The 26,757-nt window shown below is 52.7% G+C and overlaps 1 protein-coding gene across 3 annotated transcripts in view; it reads right to left on the reverse strand.

Annotated features, from left to right (window-relative positions):
* Nucleotides 1–758: 758 nt before the first annotated feature.
* WWP2 (WW domain containing E3 ubiquitin protein ligase 2) overlaps nt 759–26,757 on the reverse strand; it is a 134,182-nt gene continuing 108,183 nt past the window's right edge. For 2 of the 3 annotated variants that reach the window (XM_012660496.1, XM_012660498.1), the window contains exons 9-24: nt 26,316–26,405; nt 21,073–21,247; nt 15,283–15,337; nt 11,205–11,286; nt 10,514–10,642; nt 10,042–10,117; nt 9,695–9,766; nt 9,383–9,471; nt 7,476–7,635; nt 5,927–6,060; nt 5,494–5,634; nt 4,691–4,811; nt 4,265–4,369; nt 3,280–3,376; nt 3,016–3,088; nt 759–2,651 (exon numbers count right to left, since the gene is read on the reverse strand). In XM_012660496.1, coding sequence (XP_012515950.1) covers nt 2,552–2,651; nt 3,016–3,088; nt 3,280–3,376; nt 4,265–4,369; nt 4,691–4,811; nt 5,494–5,634; nt 5,927–6,060; nt 7,476–7,635; nt 9,383–9,471; nt 9,695–9,766; nt 10,042–10,117; nt 10,514–10,642; nt 11,205–11,286; nt 15,283–15,337; nt 21,073–21,247; nt 26,316–26,405 — 1,699 coding nt within the window. In that variant the 3' untranslated portion in view covers nt 759–2,551. Of the gene's footprint in view, nt 2,652–3,015; nt 3,089–3,279; nt 3,377–4,264; nt 4,370–4,690; nt 4,812–5,493; nt 5,635–5,926; nt 6,061–7,475; nt 7,636–9,382; nt 9,472–9,694; nt 9,767–10,041; nt 10,118–10,513; nt 10,643–11,204; nt 11,287–15,282; nt 15,338–21,072; nt 21,248–26,311; nt 26,406–26,757 lie in introns of those variants that run through there. The other variant, XM_012660499.1, reaches the window with a different exon arrangement.

Below are 26,757 nucleotides of genomic sequence, written 5' to 3' on the forward strand. Positions count from 1 at the left end.
CCAGCTGTGCACAGGTTCTTTCTGGAGAGAAGAGTGGGGAGCAGGAGTTCCACTTGAGCATGTCTTACTTGAATTTATTACGAGACGTTTGTATATCATGGACTTTTTTCAATGATTTTCTCAAAATATAGTGTTGCCCTGTCACATGAAAGGCAGGCTTTGGAGCTGGTGGGAGTGAGCTCAGCTGACGGACTCCAGGGAGCTCTGGACATCTCTGCCTCCCAGAGAAGAGGCAACCAGGGCTCCTGTGGTCCACGTTTTCATGTCGAATGCATCCGGCCCCATCAGCACGGTGACCTGCCCCAGCTTTAACACTTCACTGGCAAGAAAAGGGAGCGGCAAGCCCTTGTACGACCATGAGGTCAAGATCAGGTCCCTCTATAATCATGGAACTTGTGAAATCCCAGTAAGTATCTCTTGAATGAATGAATGCCCAGAACACTCTCCCCCAAGCCCACCAACCTGCAGCTGTTCCTGGTCTGCTGCCCACAACGACTGCTCCAAGAAACCCAGGCCTGGCAGGCGGAGGCTGAGGACGGCGAGAGGGTATGGTGAGGCAGCCGACTGCGGGCTGAAGCCAGTGATCCCTGGGTAAAGACTCGGCCACCCTTCCCAGAAGTAGGGCTGCCTCAGTTAACAATGCACACGTTTCTCAAAATAAGCATCTCCACCTCTACCCGGGTCTGGAGGGTCCGTGGAGCCCAGAGGCCACCTGTCTGGAGGACACAGGTTTTGCAGACATCCACACCAACACCACCCATAGCTGCTGATTGTTTATTGCACAAGAAACTGGCAATATCGAGGCAGGGGGCGGGCGTCACAAAACAATCTGCTGACCAACCCAGTGCTACCGAAGGGCATTCCGTATAGACATTTCAGTTATTTACACGTATGTACGCACACACATGAACACACATGAACACCCGCAAGTCTGACACTTCCAAACCTCGCAGCACAGCTTACGCCCCAGCCCACCCGACAGAGCGGCCTGTGTGGGGACGTGCCGCAGGGGGAGCAGCAAATGACTGAGAGGGACAGAACAGGCTGAGCTGCAGCAAGCTGGGCCACTCGGACCAGCACACGCAACAGGCGGACACGGGCTATGCCTCCACGGGCCTCAGAAGGACAAGTCTGGGGACGTGAGGCTACCCTCGGAGGGCTCCCACGACCAGCCTGAGGGCCTGTCTGGGGTTCTAGGAAGCTGGTCTGCGGCTGGTGCTCGGCACTAGAACCCCGGGCGCCTGGACTGGGGAGCCTGCAACGACCAATGCTCCAGCACCCCACGGGAGCACGTTCACCTTGGAGATTTCCAGGAATCGCCGAATTCCCACAGCGGAGGCTGCTGGGAACTCCCAAAATCAAGTCAGGCTCTGCAGCAGCCCAGGGCCCTTCTGCTGGTTTTCCTTCCCTGTGCGCAGATAAAGCCTGGTATCTATGCAGGATGAGCACGTCCAGCCGGCCAGGCCGCGCCACATCCTGAACCGGGGCCCACGGGCCCACTGGGAGCTCCAGGGGCTGGCGGGGGGACACAGACCCACGCGCCCACGGCAAGGGCTGCCTGGGTGACTGTATCAAGCAAAGGGGCTTCTCTGTTGAAGGCGGCAAGGTTGGGAGCATCGCTCAGGACACCAACCCCTTCCTCTCTGCCGAGCTCAGGAACTAGGCCACCATGAGGACGAACTGCCAGGTCAGGCCTGCCTGAGCTCACGGAACTGCTAAGCGGGTTCCTGAGAGGAGTGGCTGTTTGGGAAACCCTTAGACCCACGGGGCTGTGTTCGTCCACCTGCGGCCACCAGCTCCTTGACAGAAAGTGAAAGCAGCACACCAGGAAACTAAAAGCAACCCTACACACAAACGCTTCAAGTTTATGAACAGACAAAGGAAGTCTGAGGGAGTTTGCTGTTTCCATCCCACTGGCACCCAGGCAGCCCGGACGACGCTTTGTTTGCTGAGAAAGAACGAACTGGCCGCCACTGAGTCCTGCTGCCCTGCCCTCCGGGCTGGAGCCCGCCAGGGAGGGAAGTAAAATCGGCCTTGATCCACAGACTGCCTGCACACCTTCGTTTTATATGGATCATCGGGAAAGTTCTATTTGAGACAGAACCTCTTTTACTGGCAGAGACCCTTGGCTTTCCCAATCCAGAACAGCTACCCCGAGCGGCCGATCTCCTTCCTGCCTAACCAGCCCACCCGGCCCAGGGCTCCGGCCGCAGCCCCTGGGGAGGCAACACCTTCCCTGGCACACTCACGCACACCCAGGCTTGGGCCCGGGGAGGGGGCAGAGTTTTGCAGAAAGGGTCAGCCCTCCAGACTTCACAATGGGTGGTGGGGCCAAAGGTGACTGGGGGCTTTATTCCAGACTGCCACCCGCAGGTGGGGGGGCTGCAGGGCCTCCTGGGGTCAGGCTCTTCTGCCACCAGCGTGATGACAGGGTGGTCCCATGCAGGGCCACTGTCCTCGGGGACCTTCCGAGGGCTGCACGGCCATGGCCTCTCAGGCAGGGAGGACTCGGGACTACATGTGCGCTGGGGGGCATGGGGCGGTGGCCTCGTTACTCCTGTCCAAAGCCCTCGGTCTCCTCAATGGCATACAGCAGCTTCTCTTTCAGCTGTTCGTAGCTCTTGTAGGGCGGGAGATCCAGACGGTTGAAACTGTTGGGAGGGAAGCAGGACCCTCAGCAGCCCTGCCCGGCTGCAGGGGGCCACACAGCTCACGCCACTGCCACGGGCTGACACAGCAGACCCCCACGGCGCAGGCGCCTGGACCATGGGGGCTGGAAAGGGGCCAGGACAGCTGCGCAGTGGGGAGGAGCTGCACAGTGATACCCGGTGGGTCAGAGGCCCGAGGCGGTGGAAGCCCAGGCACATCTCAGCCCCATCTCGCCAACCCAACACCCCAGAGCCACAAACAGCTGCCAGAGTCAAGGCTCGGAAGTGGCTGCACCCGCTGGGATGCCCCAGGGGGGCGTCTGGTCTATGAGGCTCCCCCATCTGCCACTGTGACCAGCAGGCTCACCAGGTGTGGCTTCTGGGCAGCCAGGTCTCCTTGCCAACCTTGTCAATGCAAAACTTCTGTGGTCCGTTGCTACCTGTTACCCAAGGTCAAACACACCGTAAGTCAACAGGAATGTCCCTTCCTAACGCAGGGCCCTCTGGCTCCACCCACAGACAGGCTCAGCCCCAGGACGAAGAGGGGCTCTTCCCCCTCCCAGTGACCCGCTTCCAGGAACACACTGTCCTCACCCCCAGCCAGGGCACCAGCAGGGCAAGGGAAACGTACCGATGAGTTCGGCAAAGCCCCCGACGGGCAGGCGGCAGGTTCCGGTCACAAACTGCAGCAGCCGGATCCTTTTCTCGTTGTCCATCTCCTTCACCACCTGGAACGCCGCACGTCAAGGCACATCAGGTGGCCTACTTGACCACGCCCTAACGGGGAGCTCCCCAGGTCAGCGGGGCCCCTCTTTGGGGCTGAGAAGACAAAGCCAGGTTGGGCCGGGGGTGACAGCCACCAACCTGAGAAACCCCAAAGGTGCTTTCTCCAAGAGGTTGTGTCTGCAGAACACTCCCCCCAATCCACAGGACATCTAAAGGGTCTCAGGGACACCTCAGGCCAGGTATTCTCTTTGCATCCAAGTTCTGCTTTTAAAAATATACTAAGGCTGGGAGTGACTACTTAATGGGTACAGGGTTTCTTTTGGAGCAGATGAAACGTTCTGGAACTAGAGAGTGGTGGCAGTTGCACAGCAGTATGAATGTACTAGAAGCCACAGAATTGTATGTCTTAAAATACTTAAAATGGTTAATTGTATATTATATGAATTTCACCTCCACAAAAATTACATACACACACTAAGAATATGTATATTTATCATTTTCTTATGTATGCCATACTTCATAATGATAACAAAACCCATGTATATAAAGAAGTCAATTCATTATATCCAAGATGACAGCTCATTCCATTTTTCTGGAGCCAAGGGACTGCCTTCCCGTCCTATCTGGCTGGAAGGGAACCACACAAGTGGCAGCTTTACTTCCTACCTGCAGGTCACCCCCTGCCCTGCACACCAGCTGGCCCAAGGCTGACCACTGACAACCTCCTATCACATGCACTGGCCACAAACCAGCTGCAACAGTCTCCATTCATCCCACGGCTGGGCTTATCACCTCCTTTTGCAGGTTGGGGGGCAGGGGGGCGGTGGTGAGGGGAAGGTCAAAGACGAAGGGTTCTTGGGCTTGAGGTCTAACCGGGGCCCGGGACGCACCTGCCAGAACCACTGGATCTGCTTGCTGTTCTTGGTGTAGTGCCGGTAGATGGTGTTCTTCTGCCAGTCGCTCATGTCTATCTCCTGCATGCCGCACAGCATCAGCTGCCGCAGGGGAAGGCCGTCAGCACCGCGGCCGGCGCTCCCCGTGGGGAGGCCTTCCACTCGCCAGGAGGTGGAACAGTCCCAAACGTTTCCAACTAGCTACTATTGCCGGCAGCTTTAGCAATATGGATAACGCAAGTCCCTACTTTCTTTAAACAAGCATCCAGCGAGGGCTGGGTGCTGAGGACCCAAATTGAACCCATCTGCCCTGCTGGAGCGGCGGTTCTATGGGTGAGTTTCTGTAAGTGTACAGTGAGCACATCAAAGAGCAGGATCAGCCCACAAGCAGGGGCCCAGGGGCCCAGCAACCCAGACACTCACCTCCAGCTCCTTCTCGTCAAAGTAGCGCAGCCACTCTAGCGGGGCCACCTCGTTGAAGCCATCCAGAAAGGCTTTGGTCTGCTCTTCCACGCCTCGGGTGAAACGCCAGTCGGTCAGCAGCCTAAGACCAAAGAGCAGCCATGGATGGAGCCCGAAACCACACGGCCGTTAGTACACAGGGGCACCAAATCAGCGGAGAAACTTCTGGCACACCTAGACCCAGTGTGCTGAAGGCCCCTGAGTAGAACCTTAAAAAACTCACAGTGACCTGGAGATCACAGTCTTTGAAATCACTGCCCTTCACCCCACCACCTGCTCCTCCTGCTCCTGCCACCATCACCGACTGAACCTCAGGCACGTGCGAGTGTGGAGATCACAGGCCAGACCAAGTGGCCTGAAAGACAGACGCGGGGGAGTGTGTCCCCAGCACGTGTGACACAGTGGATCTCAGCACACGGGACACGGAAGTCCTTTCAGTCAAGAGAAAAATGGAGACACCTAAGCTTGATGCCTCTTCAAAGAAATTCAGCCCCGTGGTCTTCCCACATGGCAAAAAAGAGCAACCTGAGGTTAGGGGCAGAGGACCTCGGGCTCTGGCTCCCTCAACTCGCATCATCATGTGCCTGGCACAGCAGCTGCCATCGAGGCAGAGGCAAATGGGAGGGTCTTGGATCGGGGGTGATGTACTGCGGGCCACACCTCAAAACAAGAGTGGAAAAGCCTTTCTCTGCAACCCGCCTGCTGCCCTTTACCCCAATCCCTTCCCAGTCCCTGGCACAGAGCTCCCAGCGCTAGAGACCTACATGATGTACTCTTCCTTGTTCTCCTCGGTGACACGGATGCTCTCGCCACCTTCCTTCAGCTCATGGGTTGTGACCTTGCCTAGGATCTCCATGTCCTGGATGAAGTACAGCTCCAGGCCACATTCCTCTAGGTTGTTCTCCCTGGGGGCACAGCACACCAAGAGGGAAGACGTCGACCTTGGCAGAGTTTCCCCTCGATCCTGCGCCATCACTCACTTTTAACGCTCACAGGTGGCCTAGAATCCTGGGCACATGACAGTTCCCGGACGCAAGGAGAGAATTCCAGAACTGCCCTATAGGGGACCTAGAAGCTGCCTCTCTGCCCGAGCTCTCACAAAGACAAGTGCTCAGGGACCACCCTGGCAGCCACTGGAACCCACTCCCCAGCCAGAGACCTGGCTGCTCGCAGGGCAGGGCGACAGAGGGAACCCACTTGATCCAGACGATGGAGTTGTAGAATTCGGGGTCGATGGATTCCAGGTCCTTCAGGGTTGGTCTCTTGTTGAGCATCCGCTTGTAGAAAGGGAGGGTGAAGCCCGTGTCAATGAACTTTCCGTGGTACAGAGCCTGGGGAGGGAAGAGGCACAGCAGAGAGGTTTGGCCTTCCCTGGACACGGCCCACGGCTGGCTCTTGGATGCAGTATCAAAACCTACCTCCATGACCTGCCTTCCCTCCCTGCTAGAACCTCAGGGGTCTGGGGGAGGGCCTGGGAAACTGCAACACCGATGTCCCGCCTGGGACCTTGAGATGGACTCCCAGCCCTACCCCCTGCAGATCCAGCCTCCCTGGGAGCCCACCTCCAGGCCCGCTGCTGCCCCGCACACCTGCCAGGCTGGCTTCCGGTCTAGCAAAGGTCTGCCCCACAATCACAGAAAGGACTTGTTCAGAACAGTTCCCGGTGGCAGCCCTGACTCACTGGCACTCAGGGCTGGGTGGCAGAGGCAGCCAAAAATAATGCAGACACCACTGGTGGCGAGAGCTGGCGGCCAATGGTGAGTAATAGTCTAGGGTTTTACTGGTCTGTCCTGTTGCTGCTGGGCCAGGCGGGTCTCTAGACCTGGGAAGAATGTGCCCACTTCCAGAGCCCAGCACCTTGGCCAAGAACTTCCAGACGATGGGAAGGGCCATATTTAGTCATGGACTTGTGGGGCCCTCGGGTCCTGGAGGGGAGCTGGGCAGGATACTCGGGAAGTCAGGGGGAGATGCGAAGGAAAGTTAGCACTGAAACATCTCAAACCACCAAATGTAGCAGCAGGACTGTGGCTCCCACGGACCCCGCTTCTCAATCCCGGTTCTCCACACTCCCAAGACACTCAACGGGGCAGGAGCCCCCTTTCCAAACTCACACTGCGCCCCTGTTTCTAGGTCAATGCAGACGCTGCGACTCCCCCTCCGCACTGTTCTGGCAGACGCCTCCTACGCCTCGCACCAAGCAGTCTGCGGGGGTTCTGTTCTAAGCCAGTGTTAATTCCAAATCCCCTTCCAAAAAGCCTTAGTGTCTCAGTCAGGACATTCCCAAATGCTTGTGACAAACGGTGGCACCTCCCAGAGACAGGCAGCAGGTGGGCAGCAATGGTTCACTAGGCCCTGTCATCCCAACACCCCCGACAGGGAACACATTTAACATTTAGTGACGTCTGTGGCCCAGAGACCTGGGCGTCTGCTTGACAAGTACTGCACAAATCAACATGGGAAACCCTTCGGTACCCTTGGGGTGGCCACTGAGAAAGCTCTGGTTTCTCCAGAACTATCTCTAGCTTTTGCATTTTTAGGTTAGGATTTCTGTGGGGATGAAGCGTAGGCCAGAGAGGGAGCGCGCGTCCACGGCGCTGCTGTTCGGGCCACGCTGCCCGCAGGCTGCCTTCCCTGGAGGCGCGGGGAAGACCGGATGCCCCCGTGCCCCCGCACACTTCTCCAGAAGGAAGTGGAAGAAGAGAGGAGAGAACTCCTGGGACTGGAGCCCGACCCTGGCGCCCCTCACCATGGCGATGAATCTGCCGATGAAGCGGAAGTAGGTGAGGTGGTCGGGGTTGATGGAAGAGGCGGGGTTGATCTGCAGGCAGTAGTTGTTCTTGCCGGCGTATTCAAATAAACAGTACATGGGGTTGAGCACCTCGTGGGACAGGAGGAAAAACCACTCTCTGTGCGGGAAGAGAGAGGAAAAAACAAGAACAACAGAGTTATGGCTCTCTGCCAGCGTGGCTCAGGTAGTCTGGAGACACGTGTCCTGGGGAGTAGAGCCATGACCCGTGCCTGGGCCAACCGGTACTAACAGCTGGTCAGTGCACAGGGCAGGCTCAGACCTGGGCAAACCAGGACGGCAACTGCATCTGAAGACGATGCTTAGGAAAACCTGCCCGTGAACCTGTTGGCTCCCAGGTGGTGCATGCTAGGACCTTACATGACAACATCCAGAGCTTCTAATAGCAAAGGGGCTCCCTGCCCCGTGGGCGACCACACACAGTTGTGAAGGCTGTGCACTGCACAAGGGCACTATGTTGAAGTATCACAGACCCACGTGTTTATTATAACAACTTGCCTGCTTTGCTGGTGCTGTATGAATAGCACCCGCCCTGCTTCCACCCTGCCTGGGGACTCAGCACAACATAAACACGTGGTAACATGTTCCCAACTCCTGACCCATGAAAACTGTACTCCATGCTGCCTCTAGATCATAACCTGACTCCCAGCAGCTACGCCACAGGCACCTCACGTCCCTTGCCCCTGCCCTCCCCTCTCCCCAGGCGCCATCACCATGCCCTTTCCCACAATTCCACGTAGTCACGTGACCAAGACCCACGCCTTAGCATCTGTTTGCACCCTAGGTACAAGCCTCAAGCCAGAATCCAGAGTCCTTTTGGGCTTCAGCTAAACCAGCAGGGGGACATCCCAAGGAGGCCAGTCCCTGGCTGCTGGGCTGTTTGTGGCTGGGCAGACGAGGAGTCCTTCGATGCAGAGGGTGCCCCGGTATCCTGTCCGTGGTTCTACCCTGTGGTAGAACAGCATGACGTAACCTACCATAGGGTAAAACCACTGGCAGGACACAGAGAGAGAGACACATACAGGGCGCGAGCCACACCAGAAGCCCACCAAGCAGAGCCTGGAGAGGAGGTCACCACGGAAAAAGGACAATCCATCCACGGGGGGCCAGCGCAGAAGGCAACACCACCAGCGAACAGAGGATCAGAAGCAAGTTAACCCCACACCAAGCGAGAAGACGTCCCCCCACCGTGAGAGGTCAGTGAGCGGAGAGGTCACCACGGGCCCAGACGCTCCTTCCCGCTGCCGGGGCCCTTCAGCCCCGTGGTCCGAGGCAACATTTCCCAGAGAGCTGTTAACTTTTGCAGGTGGACCGGGCTGAGGGCAAGACAATGCTGTGGGCTCCTTTCAGGGTCACATCAGTCGTTTCAATTTAGTGACCCCATGCATGTGACACGCAGCTAAGTCCTGCTCAAGGCCCTTTTGATCGTGACACAGCTTATGCACACTGAGACACCTGACTTCACCTGCTCCAGCTGCCTCAAGAGGAGGGAAGCCCAGGGCTGATTTTAATGCACCTGCTCTTGGACTGGTTGTTAAAGTACAGAAATAATGTCACAGTGATTGGTAACAGAGCCACTGTCCTGAGCCCCTCCCCCAAGTCTCCCCACAACCCTGTAACTATGGGGTTAGTTCTAGTCAAGAAGGGGACCCCAGGACCCTGCTCTAGGCCCACTTGGACCGGCCACATTGATTCAGTATTTTGAGCGTCACCCAGCACCCACTCCTGAAGATGCATGAGAGCTTCAGGAGTGAGTCTGTGCAAAGGGGAGGCAGCTTTCTAGCCGCGGGACCCGCAGCCCAGGAAAGCGGGTACAGTGAGTGCAGCCTCAGGGCACCTGAGCTCACCTGGCAATGCCTCCGTAGTCCAGGCCCTCCTCGCCACGCATGATGATGTAGAGCCGGCGGCGCAGGTCGTAGGGTTTCATGTTCATGATCTGGGGAGACAGAGCGTCTGGCCAGCCTGTCACTGTCCCGTCCACGGCAGGTGGGGGCAGAAAGGGGGATTCTAAGGCCACCTCCCCAGCAGACACGGTCACCAAGGCCCATGCCTTGGATGTGCAACAGTGTGGTTGTAACAGGCCACGTGGTAGAAGAAGGGGTGGTGGGTGGAGGGCTCCTGCCTGCCCCTGGTCTTGGGCACCATAATTACGCTCTAACCTGTTGGAAAGAATCCTCAAAAAGTGTCTGCCTGGAAACGTTGATCTTCACGTGGCTGGGCAGGGCATTTGACTGAAAAGAAAAGGGAAAAACCTCAAATCAGGGCCACGAGTGGTAATTTGGTCTCCCGTCTGTAGGAACAGGAATCCCCAACACCCCTGGGCCAGGAGGGCGAGAGCGTGTCCCTGGGAACGGAAGCTGGCTTCCTAGAGACAACCAGCTCGGGGTTACGACAGCATCTTGCGGCCACCCAAGACAGACATTCTACCACCTGCTGCTGGGCTGGGACAGCAGGCGAAAGAATTCAATGACCCAGCTGCCCTGGGAGTCCCAGGACCAGAACTCACATGGCAGAGGAAACGGAACTGGTGATACTTCCATCGAAAACTTCGATCATAGGCACCAGGGGAACCTTGCTTCGTCCTGGGAAGAACAAAGATGTTCTAGAATCCACGTGATTTCTCAAAGAATGAATGGTTTGTCTTTGTTAGCCCTAAGGAAAGCTCATGCTATGTTAATTTAAAAACGAGTAAAGGAAGGCACACAACAAAGAAAGTGACTGCCATTAAGATCTTTCAAGAGCAAAAAGCAAAATCTAGAAATAAAGCCAGGCCTCTTGTTTTTAGAGAAATACGTCCAGCATTAACTGTGAAGGAACAGGACTGTCCCTTGTCCCCAGCCCCTTTAGTGTGACACCAACACTGGGCACCAGAGGGCAGCAAGAGCAGCAGAGCTCACCACAGGCTCCCAGAGCCAGCGGGACAAGGACACCCTGGGCCTGTGCCCACAGACACTGCTGTCGCCAGCAAAAGCCCTTACCCCGACTCAAACCCTGGGCGAGGATCCTTAAAGGTGGTGGTGCGGGTGTTGTGGTCCACGAAGTACCGCACCCCCTCACTGGTGTATTTCATCTCCCACCCTGGGGGCAGAGCTGGTTCCTGGATCATCCTGAAATCACAGGGAGGGGGTTAAGGGCTGTCCCCACCTTCTGGGCCTCAAAGCATAGGAGGTTGGGGTCCCCAAAGTGCCGCCTGTCTCTGCTTTCCCCAGGCTCTGCAGGGCCCTTGGCGGGGGGCCTTGAGGATGCGCGCCCAGCATGGCCCCATTTGTGAGGTCACTTCTGCAGTACAGAGAGGTCATTCACTATCCCAAGGCCAAAAATCCAGCCCTGAGTGGACAGAACGACACAGAACAGCCACCACAACACCGAGACACCAAGTGGCCCGGCCCGACTTCTCCTGGGGTGTTGGGGAGCCAGGGTGCCCCCAACCTTTTTGCAATCAGATTGTCAGCAGCCTGCACAGTCAGTGCAAAAACCAGCAATACCTTCCAGCAGGGCCACTCTCCATCCACCAAGAAGGTCTGTCTAAGGGGCTACTTTCAAGCTCTCCTTAGGTCAACACTACATCTATATTGTGAGAGTCTCGGGGCACCTGCGTGTGGCCAAAGGTGCCCTGACATCAGCCCTCTGGGACAAAACAGTCCAAGGCCACTCAGCCCAAGTGCTTACCCTTGGGTCCGAGGGTCCTCCCACTGGGTAGTGCGAGTGTTATGGTTCACGTAATACACCCGTCCGTTGTCCTGTCTCTTCTCTGCCACAGGGGAAGAAAGAGAAAACAATCAGGTTCAAACATCTTGAGTTCTTTCGGTCTGGCTCCGACCCGCTGTGTGCTGGGTGTGAGTTTCTGCCCGTTGCCAACCTGTTAGAAACGTTCACTGGCCCAAAGCCTGGCCCACTCACACTTGTCACTGGGAAACAGGACAAACACAGGCCTTCCTTGTCGGGGGGGTGGGGCAGGGACAGACACATTTCCAACTCCAGACGAAGCACTTCTTTGGTTGTCTGGTTTGTCGCAGGGAGGGGGTGGTGTGGCAACGGGGACGGAGCAGCGCAGCCGAAACCAGGGGCGTAATTGCATCCAGCTGTGTGCGGCACGGACACCGCAGCCTCCCGCCCGCCAGGCCCCCACCCGTCCCTCAGGGCTGATCCCTGGTCCCGTGACTGCGCAGTCCATTGGAGGCAGCCAACCTGGGTGCCTCTGTCCTACAAGGCCACAAGGCAGGGTCCCCGTGGAGTGGCTGCACATCCCCCCGTACCTCTATGGTCAGCACTCTGCACCATGGGGCCCCCGTACCCTCCACGTTCTCTCTCTTCTCCTGCTTACAGGCAAAGTTTTGTTCTAAAACTCTCATTTCCCAGCCAAACCTCCATCTTGCTTACGAGCAAATGAATTATGGCTGGGGCTGTGGATGCTTAAAATGCCCATCTTGTTTCCACACCTAAGTGCATGCTTTGAGAGTGTTTGCAGGGGGCAGGGGTGGGGCCAGACATACTTTGCTCTGCTCTGGCCCGTCTTTTTTTTTTTTTTTTTTTTTTTTGAGACAGAGTCTCGCTCTGTTGCCCTGGCTAGAGTGAGTGCGGTGGCGTCAGCCTAGCTCACAGCAACCTCAAACTCCTGGGCTCAAGCGATCACCCTGCCTCAGCCTCCCGAGTAGCTGGGACTACAGGCATGCGCCACCATGCCCGGCTAATTTTTTCTATATATTTTTTTTTAGTTGTCCAATTAATTTCTTTTTAATTTTAGTAGAGACGGGGTCTCGCTCTTGCTCAGGCTGGTTTCGAACTCCTGAGCTCAAACAATCCGCTTGCCTCAGCCTCCCAGAGTGCTAGGATTACAGGCATGAGCCACCGCGCCCAGCTCCTGGCCCATCTTTAATCTCTTGTCTGTTACTGACACACTGATGGTGGCTCTGGGCTCCCCAAGGGTGGCAGTCTGAGCTCCAGGGGCAGACCCGAGCCTGGCTGGTGACTTTGGACCTTGAGAGGGGTTGAAAGGGGTAGATGGAAGAAAAAGCTAGGGGCAAGGCCCCAGACCCCGAAGAGGTCACCTTTCCCAGGACATTCCTGAGCCTTCAAATCTGTCTCTGTCCTGAACGCAAATGATGCTAATGGCTCTCCCTCATTAACAATGACAGGGAGAAATGAAAGAAATAAAAATAATCAGTTCCAGAAGCTACAGAGAACTCGACAGCTGCAAAAGGAATAGGACTGGGAGGACCAGCAGCCCCTCGATCCCCTGCAACAAGAAGGAAGCTGCCCGTTCCCAGGATCAACCCAAGGTCACGCTCTCTGACTCTCTGCCTTAACTTGTATCCGCGACTCAGCTGAAATTCTCAAATAGGCATTATTTGTCAATCATGCCTCAATAAATCTGGATAGATAAATAAAAATAAAATAAAATAAAAATAAAGACAAAAGGAAAGAAAGCAAAGGAGGTGCCGGAACTGTTCCAGAGCCACCGCCACCTGGGCACGGCTGTGTGGCTGGCCCACAGGAGGAAGGCTTCCCGAGAGGTTTCCAGGGGAGGGGGCGGCTCCCAGCCCAGCAGCTACTGCTTTGAACTGGATCCTCCACATCTGCTCTGCCAAGCGCCGAAGCCAAGGCTAACCGCCGGGCCGGAGGATCTGTCCAGCGGGTCTGAGGCCTGTGCCGTCATTTCTGGCTCTGCCGCTGCGTGGAGGCCGCTCGCGGCCAACTGAGCTGCCTCCCTGCTGCAAACAATCTCATTGCAGCCTGGGGGCAGCGAAAGTCCTTAAATGAGCGCCTAGCTTGACCTCACTTTAGGGGCGAGTGGACTCAGGAGAATTTAGTCACACGCCCGGAGCCAGGACCACGCAGGAGCAGATGTGGATCTAAGCCAGCCCCAGGGGTCCTGAGTCCCAGGGCAGTGTGTGGGCACATCGCAGGGTCTCTCCTGGAGCAGGAGAGGGGCACACCAGCAGACTGACAGCAGGCTGCCGACAGATGCAGTTCTCGCCCGGTTTGGCAGCTCATTCTTAACGAGCCCCGGAGCAGTAGCCCCTGCCACAGCCCTGGGGAAGCTGGCACAGAGCCTTGAGGATTTGTGATCAGGAAGGCACACTGGCCTTTAGCCAGAATGTTCTTTTTCTCAGTTCTGGACTATTACAGCTTAGTGGCTTTTTCCTAACCATTCAAAAACAGCATTGCCCCCTCTGGTCGTGGCGTCTCCGTTCCCATCTCAGATATTTTCACACTTGGCATCTGGAAGCTGCTTCAAAGTCTCTATCAGCTGCTCTTACCTGGTGACCATCACTTAGCAGAACTGGTACAGAGAGAAAGCCCTTTGACTGGGCTATACCACCTGCCTCTATAGAGCCAGAAACAAACCCGGGTCCCTGGCTGTAGGTAATTAGCTGTCAAACGGCATTACAGATTCTCAGATTCTTATTTAATCTGATGCGCTTTTCCCTGCCTATGCCTAGGCAGGGATCCTAAGTGTTTCACCCTCTCGCTGTGACTTGCTGCCAATTTCTGACATTCCCATGACACCTTTCATCGGTCCAAGGAGCCAGGAGGGTCATCTGTGTGTGCAGCTGAAAATCAAGAAATGTGTGGAAGCTTCACGAACTACTATCTCCCGCCAAGAAGAACCAGAAGGTCCTGCTAGCGCTCTGGAATGCAGTGGGAACTCGCTGAGTGATACCCTGCAGGTTGAAGAGAGTTGATACAACCTCTTAAATTACTACCAGGGAGCAGCTGTGTCTGCGAGAGGATCCAGCCCCAAAGCTGCACTTCCCAGGCGAGGCCCATCCTGTCGTCAGCTTCCCAGCACCCTGCTGGGAGCACACCCCCCTCCCAACTTAATGCCACCTACGAACACCACCAAACCAGCACTTACTGTCCTCGGCTGGCCTAACCTATAAATTAAACCCAACACATGCTGATTCCTGCAAACCTCTCAACGAAGGCAGCTCCCAGGGACTCTTGCAGGATGGAACAAAACCCTGCCTCGGCTCTGAGAGCTACGAAATGCACCGAGTCTCATCCTCTCTGATGACCGTTCACGTGACCACTCCTTCCCGGAACAGCCATAAAGCCCATAATGTCTGCTAAGTCATGGGTGTCCATCCTTCCACTCGGTGCTGGCGAATCACACCAAGGACGTGGAAGGGGTAAGAGGCAGCTGCCGAGGGCAAGGAGGACCCTGCGTGGCGTCACTAGCGAGCAACGGTGCACTTCCACAGAGTCACTGCCCGGAGCTCGACCCTCTTATCTGCCTCCCTCCGGCCTCTTTCATGGCTGTGTCACAAATAAAAAGGTGCCTTCCATTAGTCAAAATCAGACTGAAGTCCTCCAACATCTTGGCTGCAAAGAAAGGTTTGTTAAGGTAGCTCCTTCCAACCACATGGTCACAGAAGACCTGAAACAAATCCATTTGGGCATCAGGCAGCGTCAACATATTTTAGTGACAGGATGGATTCTGGAGCAGACACCTTGAAACTCGAGACCAAAACCCAACAGTCCCCGAGCTGCTCGGGGACGTCTTTCTCACAGCCTTTAGCTATGGCGGGTGATGCTACAGGGGCGCAGCGGGGCTTGAGCACATCCCGAACCTTCCAGCCCCATCACCTGTAATCACTCGGGCCGGGCACACCCAGGGTGTGCTGGAGAGAGGAGGCGAGATGGAAAACCGAGGCATCGGAGCGGGGAGGGAAGACACGGAGAAGAGACAGAGCATCGTGGCTGGCGGGAGGCTGAGGACGCAGAAACAGAACTCGGTACTTACCCCAGCCAGGGGGGAGGGGTCCCAGGGGATCATGGTCAGTCGAAGCACTCGAAGACTAAACACAAGAAACACAGCAGAACACAGAGGTTAAAAAGAGCCACTGCTCAAAAATAAACCAATCGACAAAAAATAAAAATGCCAACGACTCATTTCCATAGTTCAGCACTTTGCGGAGGATGCAGTGGGACCTTAGGAAGCACCCGCTCCTCTCAAAAAGTCTTTTTTTCTTTTTCAAAAGAAAAACCAAAAAAGAACCCTGCACACGGAGGGCCTGAATGGGTTTTGGAAAGGGCCGAGCGACGGGGAGGCAGAGGTGTGTGGAGGAAGGTGGAGACGGCCGGGCAGGGCCGGGCAGGAGGGCCCAGAGCGGGCTGCCCAGCAAGCTCGGCCGGGTGCCTCTGCTCAGCTCCGGCTCGCCGCGGCCAAGGCGACTGAAATCACCACCACCTCCAACTTTCTCCAAGAACCACACACAGGAGGGGAAAAAATATCGCAGGCCTTTCCAATGAAATCATTCCCACAAGCCCTGCCCACGCCCAGAGCTTCCTGGCTGGGGCCGGGTCCTCCTCCCTCCACCTCGGCTTCCAGCCCCCACCTCCCTCCAGGGTGTGCACCATCCACCCAGACTGAGGGCACATTCATGCCCCCAGCCCCTCACCTCCCCCAGGAATGTTTTCCTTCCCCTTCACAAAGCACCTTTATTCTTCCCAGGCCTGAACCTGAAGTTGCTCAGTGTTCTGTGTTTGCCCGTCTGGGGAGGTGGGGCTGGGGCTGGGGGCGGCAAGAGAGAAGGGGAGACAGGAGAGAGAAGGGGGAACCGGCTCCGGGACTTCAGGGTCAATGTTTACATTAGAAGCCCCCCCGGCCTAACTCTGCTTGGAGGTCCCTGGGGAAGGCTGCACTGGACTGAGAGTTCTCATATCCTGCGGGGAGGGGGGGGTGCTGTCAAAAACTTTTCATAGTTAAATAAAACAAGTATTGTTCCGCTCTTTCTTTCCTTCTTTCTTTTTTTTTTTTACTGAAACATTTTTATTTCACTTACTAAAATGTAATCGTTATATGAGGGGATCAAGTTCTAAATGCAGACTTCGGGCTCCTGGGCTGGCCCCGTCGGGGGGTGACGGAGCCACACACGGGCAGGAGCATGAATGGAGCTCAGTCTCGGCTTGAGAAAACATTGGTGGAACTCGACTGCCAGCGAACCCCCTTCCCCAGCCCTCCCTCCGCCCCCCACTGAAAGGACAGAGGAACTTTCTTTCCAAAGTGGCAACAGAGGCTCCTCTTCCAAGCAAGTTCCAACAAAGACGTTTAAGTCTGGAAACCATAGGTTCCCTGACGGGACAGAGCCCCCTTTCAGCGAAAGGCCTCCTACCTACACAGAAAGGAACCACACGAAGGTGGGGGCAGCCGACCTGGATTTAAGGCGCTTTACCATCAGTCTCATGGATGGGCTTAAAATCTCCGTCACAATTCATAGCTGATCATTACAGGGAAAAAAATCTCCCGAATTCGCAGAAGTCATGTTGGTACGTGTCTGTGTGCCGGGGGTTGGGGAGACAGCGTACAAGCATCTCATGAAATCCAAGTTCCTCTAACTTTGTTTTGTAGTCAACATGTGAGAACAGTAGATGTTAAACATTCGGCAAGAGAAGCAAAGGAACGAACGTGAAAACGCACGCACGTATTGCAGACACCGAAGACAAGCGGAACGCAATTGGTAAGCACGGAGCGACAGCAATGGCCTTGCAAGAGGGAAGAACTACAGGAAAGGTTATTGTAAGAAATCAAAACAAGAAGCGCCAGGTGCAAAACTGTTTGCTGCTTCAGGTCTTGCTTCACAACGAGCAGATCACCTATCTATAAAGTGTTCAGGAGCTGCGACGGGAACTGGCTTCCAGCCAGGACCAACTGGGCCTCCGTGGGCGTCCAGTCCTGTTCCGCTTAACTGTACAAATCGATAGGACCAAAAGGCCTTTCTTGACGGCCTCCACGAGCAGCAATGAACCAGGAGCAGAAAATATTTATCAGCCCTTTTCTTTACCCTTGCCTTTTTGAAAATACCCCTAAGTTTATACAATGTTGGTTCTCTTTTGTTAGAGGGGTTTTTAAAAAATTTTCTTTGGTGTCCTCCCATTCTCATTGTATCAGAACTCCACCCTCCCTAACCCATAAGAAGGGGAGGAAAGAGGCAGATGGGAAAGGGAGAGAGATCAGAGACTGAGAAACACAACCAGCACGTGAAATCAGATCCAACGGAAGCTGATGCTCGTAACGATCTTACTTCTCATAGTCAGAGCGAAGCACTTGACTCTTTTGGATATTTCTTCCTGAGATACACAGTACAACTTGAAAAATAAGCAAAGAAAGCCAGAAGGAAGGAAGTAAACAGATGCCAAGGGGAAACAAAAAATAAAAGCTACACATCATGGCCAGAAAACCAAAAGCCAAAAACCCCACACCTCCAATGAGCCAACCCACTGTCCCTTCCAGCACTTGCCCTGAGATGAGAGCTCCCAAAGTGCTGCATGGGGCACAGGGGAAAAGCACACAGACGGCAGCATGGGGGGACTGAGGCCAGGAGAGAGATGCCGGGATGTGCAGGTAACTCTAACACCCAAGATGGTGCCCTTCATCGCTAGGAACAGAAAGGACTGCTGCTGAATCGGTCCCTGGGCTGGGAGATCTGGGTGCAGCCCCAAGCCAGAGAGCTCACGTGAGTGCAAGTCCCTCGGGGACTAAGCACCAAGTTCCAGTAATATTTTAAGATACAAACTCAGAAATAAAGAATGTCTAGCAAATACAGCCGAGGGCAAGAAAGGTTCTGGGAAGGGCAGAAAGGTTGCAGTATCCAAAGCAGGCATCGTTTTTTTAAGGATACATCCGATGGATGCAGAACAAAACCCAGGTGCTTGAGAATTCAATCCACAGGGCTCTCTGCAGAGTGAGAAACAAGTTGTCTGTTTCTGGATAACGCAATTTGGAGTCGACACGCTAAGAGCCACAGAATGATTTGTTTCAATCCTGCAGACACTGGCTACCTCCTTTAGTTACCAGGGGCGGGACAAAGGGAGAGTAAAGGAAGAAGTGCCCTAAAGGTTGGGGAATGTGTGATGGTCCCGTCACAACAGCACAACGTGCGTGGCTGTGCCGAGCATCCGTGGTGGCTCCCAGCAGGAACACGACATAGAGGGCAAAAGGAAGCTGCAAGAGTGAAACAAATGACAAAAAAAAAAAATCACACATGAGGATCAAAGCAACAAGGTTCACTGGGGAGTTAAGAAAGGAAAACTAGGCAGAAATAAGGGGAACAATAACGTAGAGGAACCGAAAACAGTGTGTGCTGAGGCCAACGGTAGGAAGGCATTACAGGAGGCTGCAACCTGGGAGTCCCTTGATTGCCATCCCCAACTGTAGTTCATGTTCTCTGCAGCGCAGCGAAGAACAAGGTCTCCGTTGAAGCCCAGCAAGGGGAGGAGGGAAGCCGCTCGTGTAGTATCGGCCCTCAAGTCTTCCGAGTCGAACCCTGGGCCTGAGCCAAACCCCAAAATAACTGTATGAAAGCAACCCTTCTTACTCGTAACCAGGACATGGCACCATAGCAAACAAGAAGGGAAAACCAAATCCAGAGGGGGAGGAAAATCAACAGAGAGACATTGAAAGCAGACCAAAAAAAGATTCCTACCACGTTTTTCAATCTGAGTCTTGTTTCATGGAGAAAAGGTAACATCACCTCCACGTAGAATCTTCCTATATCCCCAGCTATGCTGAGAAAACCATTTAAGAGCACTCAGAAAGAAAAACTTTTTAGTGTTTAGTTTTTACTTCTAGGGAACCCTCCAAGTCAAACTTTTACCTCCATAAGCCCAGAATGGCATTGCTAAAACACAGGCAGGCGAGAGGAATGCACGCTCCAAAATCTGTGAATCTTTCCTTTCACACCAAACATCTCGGTCAACCTCTAGAACCTACTTGGTGGGTGATACGGAAGGGAAAAAAAAATTCCTTTAATGAATTTTTTTCTAATTAGAGAAGCTGGATAATCAGGGAAACAAAACCATGTGAAACTCCTAAAATATGTCCTTATTTCTAAGTCAAAGGACAGACAGGTCAAACAAGACCTTCCCTATTTTGCAGCCACGACTACTCAAGAAAACGGCAGGCAAAGTCGTTGGGGCCCAGGTCAAAAGGAACAATCTCTGAAATGTAGAAAATGACCAGACACCATTCAATTTTGAAACATGCCAGAACTGGATGCTGGGCACACGTGATGGGGTTAGGGATGGGAAGTCTGGTATGAGAACACGAGCACTGCTGCTAGTGACAAGGCACCGGGCGTGGATTGTAGAGGGGCACCACCACTGACCCTGGAGGAAACTTATAAGGACAAACGCCATGCCTTCTGCTCATCCACACTGTATGATGAGCAATGAGCCTCCACAGAGAGAAGGGACAAACTAGCCAAGGGAGACGCTACAGTGAGTTCTAGTTGATGGTGGAGCTCCTGCCTGGGTGAGCAGAGAGAAAGCCACAAATGAACGCAAAGATGACAATGACTGCTGCTTAATTAAATGGGATTAAAGATTTTTCTGAGCATCTAGCTGGGGTAGTATCCAGTGTAGAAATGGGTCGCGGGGTTAAAATGCATTTCAAACAGAAACGATGTCACACGTGATTAGCAGCCAGGATCCAGCCTGCACGACAGCGCCACATCCTGTGTGGGTCCTACTGTGGATCCCACCTTCACCTGCACGGTGCTCTGAGAAAGCGTGATCAGAGCTCCAGCTTGGGAACCCACTTCTCCCTGCCAAAGAGACTGCACAGCTGGGCTCCCCCCAGCTCCAGGTCACTGGTGGAGGCTCTAATGGGATAGAGAATCCAGGAGGTAGGGCTGGGAGGGTCCCTAAAGGGACACAGTATAAGGGACCATTAGACAGTTAATTTGGGACCAGAGCACCCTGAATTCTGGACTAGAAAGTTTAAATGTTATTTTGTAAGTAATGACCAATAGAAGGTTTTGTGCCAGTAAAGTGATACGATGATATATTTGAAGATTGCTCTGGTCGGAAATAGGCGGACGGATTGGCAGAGAGAGAAGGCCAACGGAGAGAACTACACAGAGGCTGCTCTAACAATTCAGGTGGGAGGTGGCAGACGAAAATATCAGACACAAGGCGCTGGGCTAGGCCAGGGGTCAACAAACTTTTCCTATAAAGGGCCAGACAGTAAATGCTTTAGGCTTTGTGAGCCACGGACATGCCGATGTTCCAATAAAACTTGATTTATAAAATCAGGCAGTGGGCCAGTTTGGCACAGGGGCTATTGTTTGCCAACCCCTGATCTAGATGAATTTTAGGTCTCCCATCCTTGAGAATCTGTCAGATAACAAAGATCTAGTGAAAAACAGCAGCAGCAATGGAAAGAGAAGAACTGGGGTGACTGCTTCGATCTGAGGTGTGGGAGCAGTCAAGCTGACCTTCAGGTTTCAGGTCAGGGAAAATGGACTTGGATGGAGGGGACAGAGAATAAAGCCAGTCTTGGAAGAAAGACGGTGAATTCTCTTTCAGACATGTTGATTCCTTAAACACAGAGGCTAGACATGGAGTTGCTAAGTTAGAAACATTGGCATTTGAGGAATTTCAGTGTGATGAGTAAAATCTCCAGGGTCGGGGCCCTGACGTCGTGAGCCACCGTCTCCTCTGCTCACCAAGCAGGTCAACAGAGGATGGTGAGGCTGGGCATTCTGAGCTCGGGGAGGCTCCCCTGCCCGGAGGCAAGCCCCTGCCCTCTCACCTGGTAGAGGAATCTTTGGCTGAAGTGCTGCATGGCCCCCTGGAGCTGATTCCGCTGCGACTGCCACTGCTCGTAGTTGCGCACGTACTCAGCTGTCGGGCGCTGCCAGGTGGTGGTCCGGGTGTTGTGATCCACATAGTAAAACCTGCCTCGGGGATCTGTGCGTTTTTCCCAGCTGGAAACAGTAAGCTCAGAATGAATGTAGTGACCACCCCACCCCCAAATTCTAGAAGAATCTCAGGATGGCTGGCAAGGAGGGACTGGGGGAGGGCAAGGGGTGATGTCTGGCATGGCCCAGAATCCCAAACACAGGGGTTTCCGGGGCTTAGATGTTATGGCAGACATCTGTGGCTGCCTCCGGCCACCAATCCCTCCTTGCCATTACCTCCTGCTCTCCATTCCGGGGACGCGCGTGCTTCTGGGGAAGCTGACTCTGTTCCCAGCCCCAGAGCTGAACGGTCGACTGGACCAGTAGTGGGCATGTGATCTGTGCCAGGCCAATCAGGGTAAATCTCAGGCCTTTTGCTACAAATTCTACGAAAAACATATTCTCTTGTCCTTTCTGAATTATGATTCAGTCCTGGGGGCCACTGACTACCATTTTGGACCCAAATACAGTATAAGGTTGACCCAGTAGATAGCGGAGCAGAAAAATGGAAGAAAACATTGGTAATATTGTTGAGCCACTTGCTAAAGCTTCACGTGAAATCAGGATTTATATCTAGAATTTTCAGTTACATCAGCCAATAAATTCCCTTAAGCCAATCTGGATACCAATTTTTGTTACTTGCAACTGCAATTCTCCTGATATAAGGTGCCAATGAAAACACGCTGCAGGTCATGAGAAGAAGACGTGGTCCAGATAGCAGCAGGACTCCCCACATCACCACCTTCCCAAAGTCGGCCCTAAAACCCCCACAGGCAAGGCAGGGCTAGAACGGAAGGTAAAAAGCCTCAGCTGTGCTTGGTAGGTAGCACTTGATTTCCTCATACACAGGGCAGAAGTGATCAAAGAAAGCAGGAGGAGGAACTTTCTAGGATGATGGAGATTTTCTCCATCTCGATAGGTGTGGGTTCCATGCGTGTCAAAACTCACGGACTGTACACCTGAGGTCTGTGCATCTCACAGTATGGAAATTACACCCCAAGGTTAAAAAGTGAACTTGAATCTAATCCAGCCTCTACATCTAGCTACCAGTTCACAGCAAAGACGAGGGAGAGCGGAACATGTTACACAGCACCACAGGGTCACAATCAGCCACGTCCAGAATGTGAGAAATTCTACACCACAAATGCCCAGTTTCTGTAACAAATAAATGGTCTGGGGGGAAAAAAAAAATAAGAAAGGGCTGGGAAACTTACAGACTGAGACAGACTTAAGAGACATATCAGCCAAAAGCAACATGTTGACCTTGGGTTTGGATGTGATTCAAACCAACCAAGTACAAAAACATACTTAAGACACTTGGGGACAATGGAACACAGGCTGGGTATGACATGACATAAGGAAATATTGTCGATTGTGTCGGGTGGGATAATGGTATTGTGGTTTTCTACGTTTTCTTTTCAAAAAAACTCATCAGTTACAGACATATGTGACATATTTATAGGTCAAAGGATATGATGTCTGAGATTTGCTTTAACATTCGTCAGCCCCTGGGAGGTCAGATGAAACAAGCTGTTATTAATTGTTAGAACCAGAAGAGGGTGACAAGGGATTCATTGTACTGTTCTTTCAAATTTGGTGTATGCTTGAAATTTTCCATCATAAATCTGAAAAACGGGGGGGGGGAAATGGTGCGAAAAAGAAGACAGAGGTACCTGCTGAAGACAACAGGATGAAGCCGATGCAGAGGGAACCCAGTGTGGGTTACACTGATGATTCCAAAGTGTTGGAGACCTTTGTTCCCTGACACTGTCTCATTTCATCTCTGAATTCTCCTCTTACGCACACGACTACTGTGCCTCATTTGGTACCTGCCTTGATTTTCTGGGTTAGCCTCCTAGCTAACTTTCTGGCCACCTCTCAGTGACCTTTTTAAACTCAAGGCCTTCCTAAAAATGGCTTCCCCCAAGCAGCTCCCAGGCCCACAGCCAGTTCCCAGATTTTGTCTGGACACTGACCACTAGACTGCCTCGCCTTCGTGATCGGCTGTGACCGTGTCATCAGGGGAGCGCCACAGCTCTCTCCCCACACCTGAGCCTCTCCCGGTTCCCTCAGGCCCTCATCTCTCTGGATGAACACACACCACCACCATTGCCATGGACCTCAGTAAATCACTCAGTCCAGGACTTCTTTTGTTTTCTCCCCCGGCCTTGGCTCTCCATTTCTGTGTCCAGATTTGTGTCACCTCTACCCTGGACTACTGCACCTACCCCAGAACTAACCTCCCCACGTCCAGCCAGCCTTAAATGGCCACTGGAGTAACCCACTAGACTGGCCTGTGGGTCCTGCTCTTGCCCAAAATCTTCAGTGGACTCCCTGCTGCTTGTGAGTCAAAATTCTTTGGTGAGTATTCAAGGCTCACAAAAATCTGGAATCTTCCTGCCTTTCTCATAATTTCTCTAAACTAGTCACTTTTATTTATTTATTATTAAAGAAATCATGTTTATATAGCTTTAAAATGCAACAAGGACTGCAGGAGACATAATGAGAAACCGTGGTCTCCTGCTTCACTGCAGAGTCTTCTTCCCTAAAGGCAACTACTTTCAACTCTCAACTGCTTCTGCCAGTATATATGTATATCCACATCTCTACATAACATGTCTGTTCCATTATTTCCTGATTTTTGCCATATTTGATATAACTTACAGACTTTCCACTACCAAAGATGAGGATTTAGTTATTGTCCCAACCCATACACTGCCGTCTCCTCCCCTCATCCTCCCAATATGGAAAATCATCATTAAATCAATATTCGGGGTTTGTACTCTGATGATGTCGAATACTATAAATACATTTCCTTACTCGTAACAACATTTGGTATTTTTTCTGGAAGTAAGAACTCCCTTGTTTCCTTCTGCTTGGTTTTCAAGAACCTATCACTAATTTCCCCCCAGAATCTTGGCCAGGACAGGTGCCCCGTCCCTGTCGGTGGCATTAATCTCTCGGCCGCATCTCTCCTTTGTCAGAGGTGGACAGTTGCACGTCCACATCCCAGCTGCTTGACGATATTATTCTGACTCATCTTCCCTCCTCTTCCTCCTGGGAACTCCCACGGCCTTTGGGTTGAGTTCTCTGTGTCCTGCATCCTGTTCCTTCTTTCTCAGCCTCTTCTCATTTGGTGGAATAAATCATAGCTTCCGGGAAAGGATGCATGCACCTTTCTCAGAAACCCAGCATGTCTGAAGATGTCTTTATTTCTACCCTCAACGATATAATGTTAAAATGACTAAAAGTTGATTTCATTTTCCACCAGCACGGTGACAGTCCTGCTCTGTAGCTACCGTTGGGAAGGAAGATGGCATTCTTGATCCCTGCCCCTTTCTATGAACTCTGTTTACTTTCCTTCCTGGGAAGCTTTCTCTTGGCGCTAGGAAATTCCATTAGCCGTGCCCTGGGATGGGTCTTTCTTCATCCTCTGGGGTGGGCATTTGCTGGGCCCTTTGAATTTGGACACGGTATATTTCAGTTCTGCCAATTTTCTTTTCTCTTTTCTCTCTCTCTCTTTTTATCATTCCTATCATCTGGTTCTCTATTCTTTCTTGCTAGAACTACCATGCAGATATTTTACTAAAAGCTCTTGTTTTCTGTATGGTCCATTTCATGGCCTCCTGTTCTTGTTGCACAGATCCTAATTCTTTGAGGATATCATAATTTGGTTTGCTTTTCTGACATTTTTTTCCAGCTCCCCATATTGTTTACACCAAGTTCCTTTTTTCCTGTCTGCTGATATTTGGCTGTTTGTTCACGTTTTAAGAGGAGCCACTATGGCATGGTGGCTCACGCCTGTAATCCTAGCACTGCAGAAGGCCAAGGCAGGAGGATCACTTGAGGCCAGGAGTTTGAGACCAGCCTGGGCAACACAGTGAGACCCCCATCTCTATAAAAAAAATTCTTTTAATACTTAACGGTTTTTTTAAATTTAAGAAGTCAATGTTTAACTTCGGTAACTTCATTTGACTTTAAGTCAAAGTAAAAAACGTAAGCCAAGCATGGTGGCTTCAATCCTACCACTTTGGGAGGCCAAGGCAGGTAGATAGCTTGAGGTCAGGAGTTCGAGACCAGTCTGAGCAAGAGTGAGATCCCATCTCTACTAAAAATAGAAAAATTAGCTAGGCGTGGTGGTGCACACCTGTATTCCCAGCTACTTGAGAGGCTAAGGCGGAAAGATCACTTGAGCCCAGGAGTTTGAGGTTGCTATGTGAGCTATGATGACACTGCTGCACTCTAGCCTGTGCAACAGAGCGAGACTCTGTCTCAAAAAAAAAACAAAATAAAATAAAACAGAGTGGGCACTAATGATGACAGATTATGAGTTTCCTCCCCAGAAGGTAGGGAAAAAAAGGAAAACCCAAGCACTCTAATGGAAAACTGAAGCTACAAGCAGCCCATCCATGGAAACTTGCAGGGCCAGAAGATGAGGTGGTATTTGCATGGCACACACCTGACGGCCGAACCAAACAAAGCACAGGGGCTCTCTCAAGACTGCCAACTTCCGACAGCCTTTCCCTCTGCAAACTTGGGAAGGGGAAGTGTGCGTGTTTTACGCAGGAGCCCTTCGTGGCTGCTTGACTAGGAGGTGGTTCTCTCTTGAGAGCAGACTATACTCCCTTTTGAAAGCTCTCAGGACCAGGAGACACATGTGGAAAGAACTTTCTGTCCCTGGCAGACAGGGAACCAAACCCCTTCTTCTTCAACTTGGACAGTCTTCCCTCACTTGGAAGCCTCTCTCATCCTTTGGTTTTGGAGAACTCAGAGGCATCTCACAAAGCCCAGCTGAGTGAGAAGCGCTCTGCCTTTAGGGGCAGGTTGGGCACAGGGTGCAGTGAAATGTATCAGTGCTCTTTCTCTCTTGGCCTCTCATGCCCCTTTTGTTTCCAAGACATCCTCTAAAAATTCTAGACTGTCCTAAGAAACAAGAGCAAAATTAAGATAAGTGGACAGGAAAAGCAATCAAGTGACCCATGATAAATGCCACCTCTACTCTGCTATCTCTGCAGAAAGGGACCATTTCAAGAAGCCATTGGGTGACCCTTCAGGCCAGTTCTGGAGGCTCAGGGCTTGCCGGTTCATGCCTTACCCTGGAGGAAGAGGTCGCTCCCAGGTGGTGGTCTTGGTATTGTGGTCAACATAATACACACGTCCGTTGGGCAGCTCTCGCTGTTCCCATCTGAAAAATAAAGTCAAAGGAAGCATGAGATACTTGGTTGAAAGGCCCTGTTAGAAAGGAAGCCCTTCACCGCTCATGTGGCTAACTTGGGGAAACATCAAAGATGACATGCAACATCGACCCAGTGGTCGAGCCAGCTCTGTGTTGTTGCAGATGATGCCACCCAGCAATGCTAAAAGCTCCCTTCATGGAATCAATGTACCAGGATACACCGTAGATGGCTCTGAATTCTCTTAAATGAACCATATGAATCTACATTCCATGGATTTTCCAAATCAGTGTTTCTTGGCTATTTGGGGATCAAAGATCCCTTTAGGAATGTGATGCAAGCTGAGGATCCTTTCCCTCCAAA

This window comes from Propithecus coquereli, unplaced genomic scaffold (genome assembly GCF_000956105.1).
Source record: "Propithecus coquereli isolate 6110/MARCELLA unplaced genomic scaffold, Pcoq_1.0 Scaffold67, whole genome shotgun sequence".
NCBI lineage: Eukaryota > Metazoa > Chordata > Mammalia > Primates > Indriidae > Propithecus > Propithecus coquereli.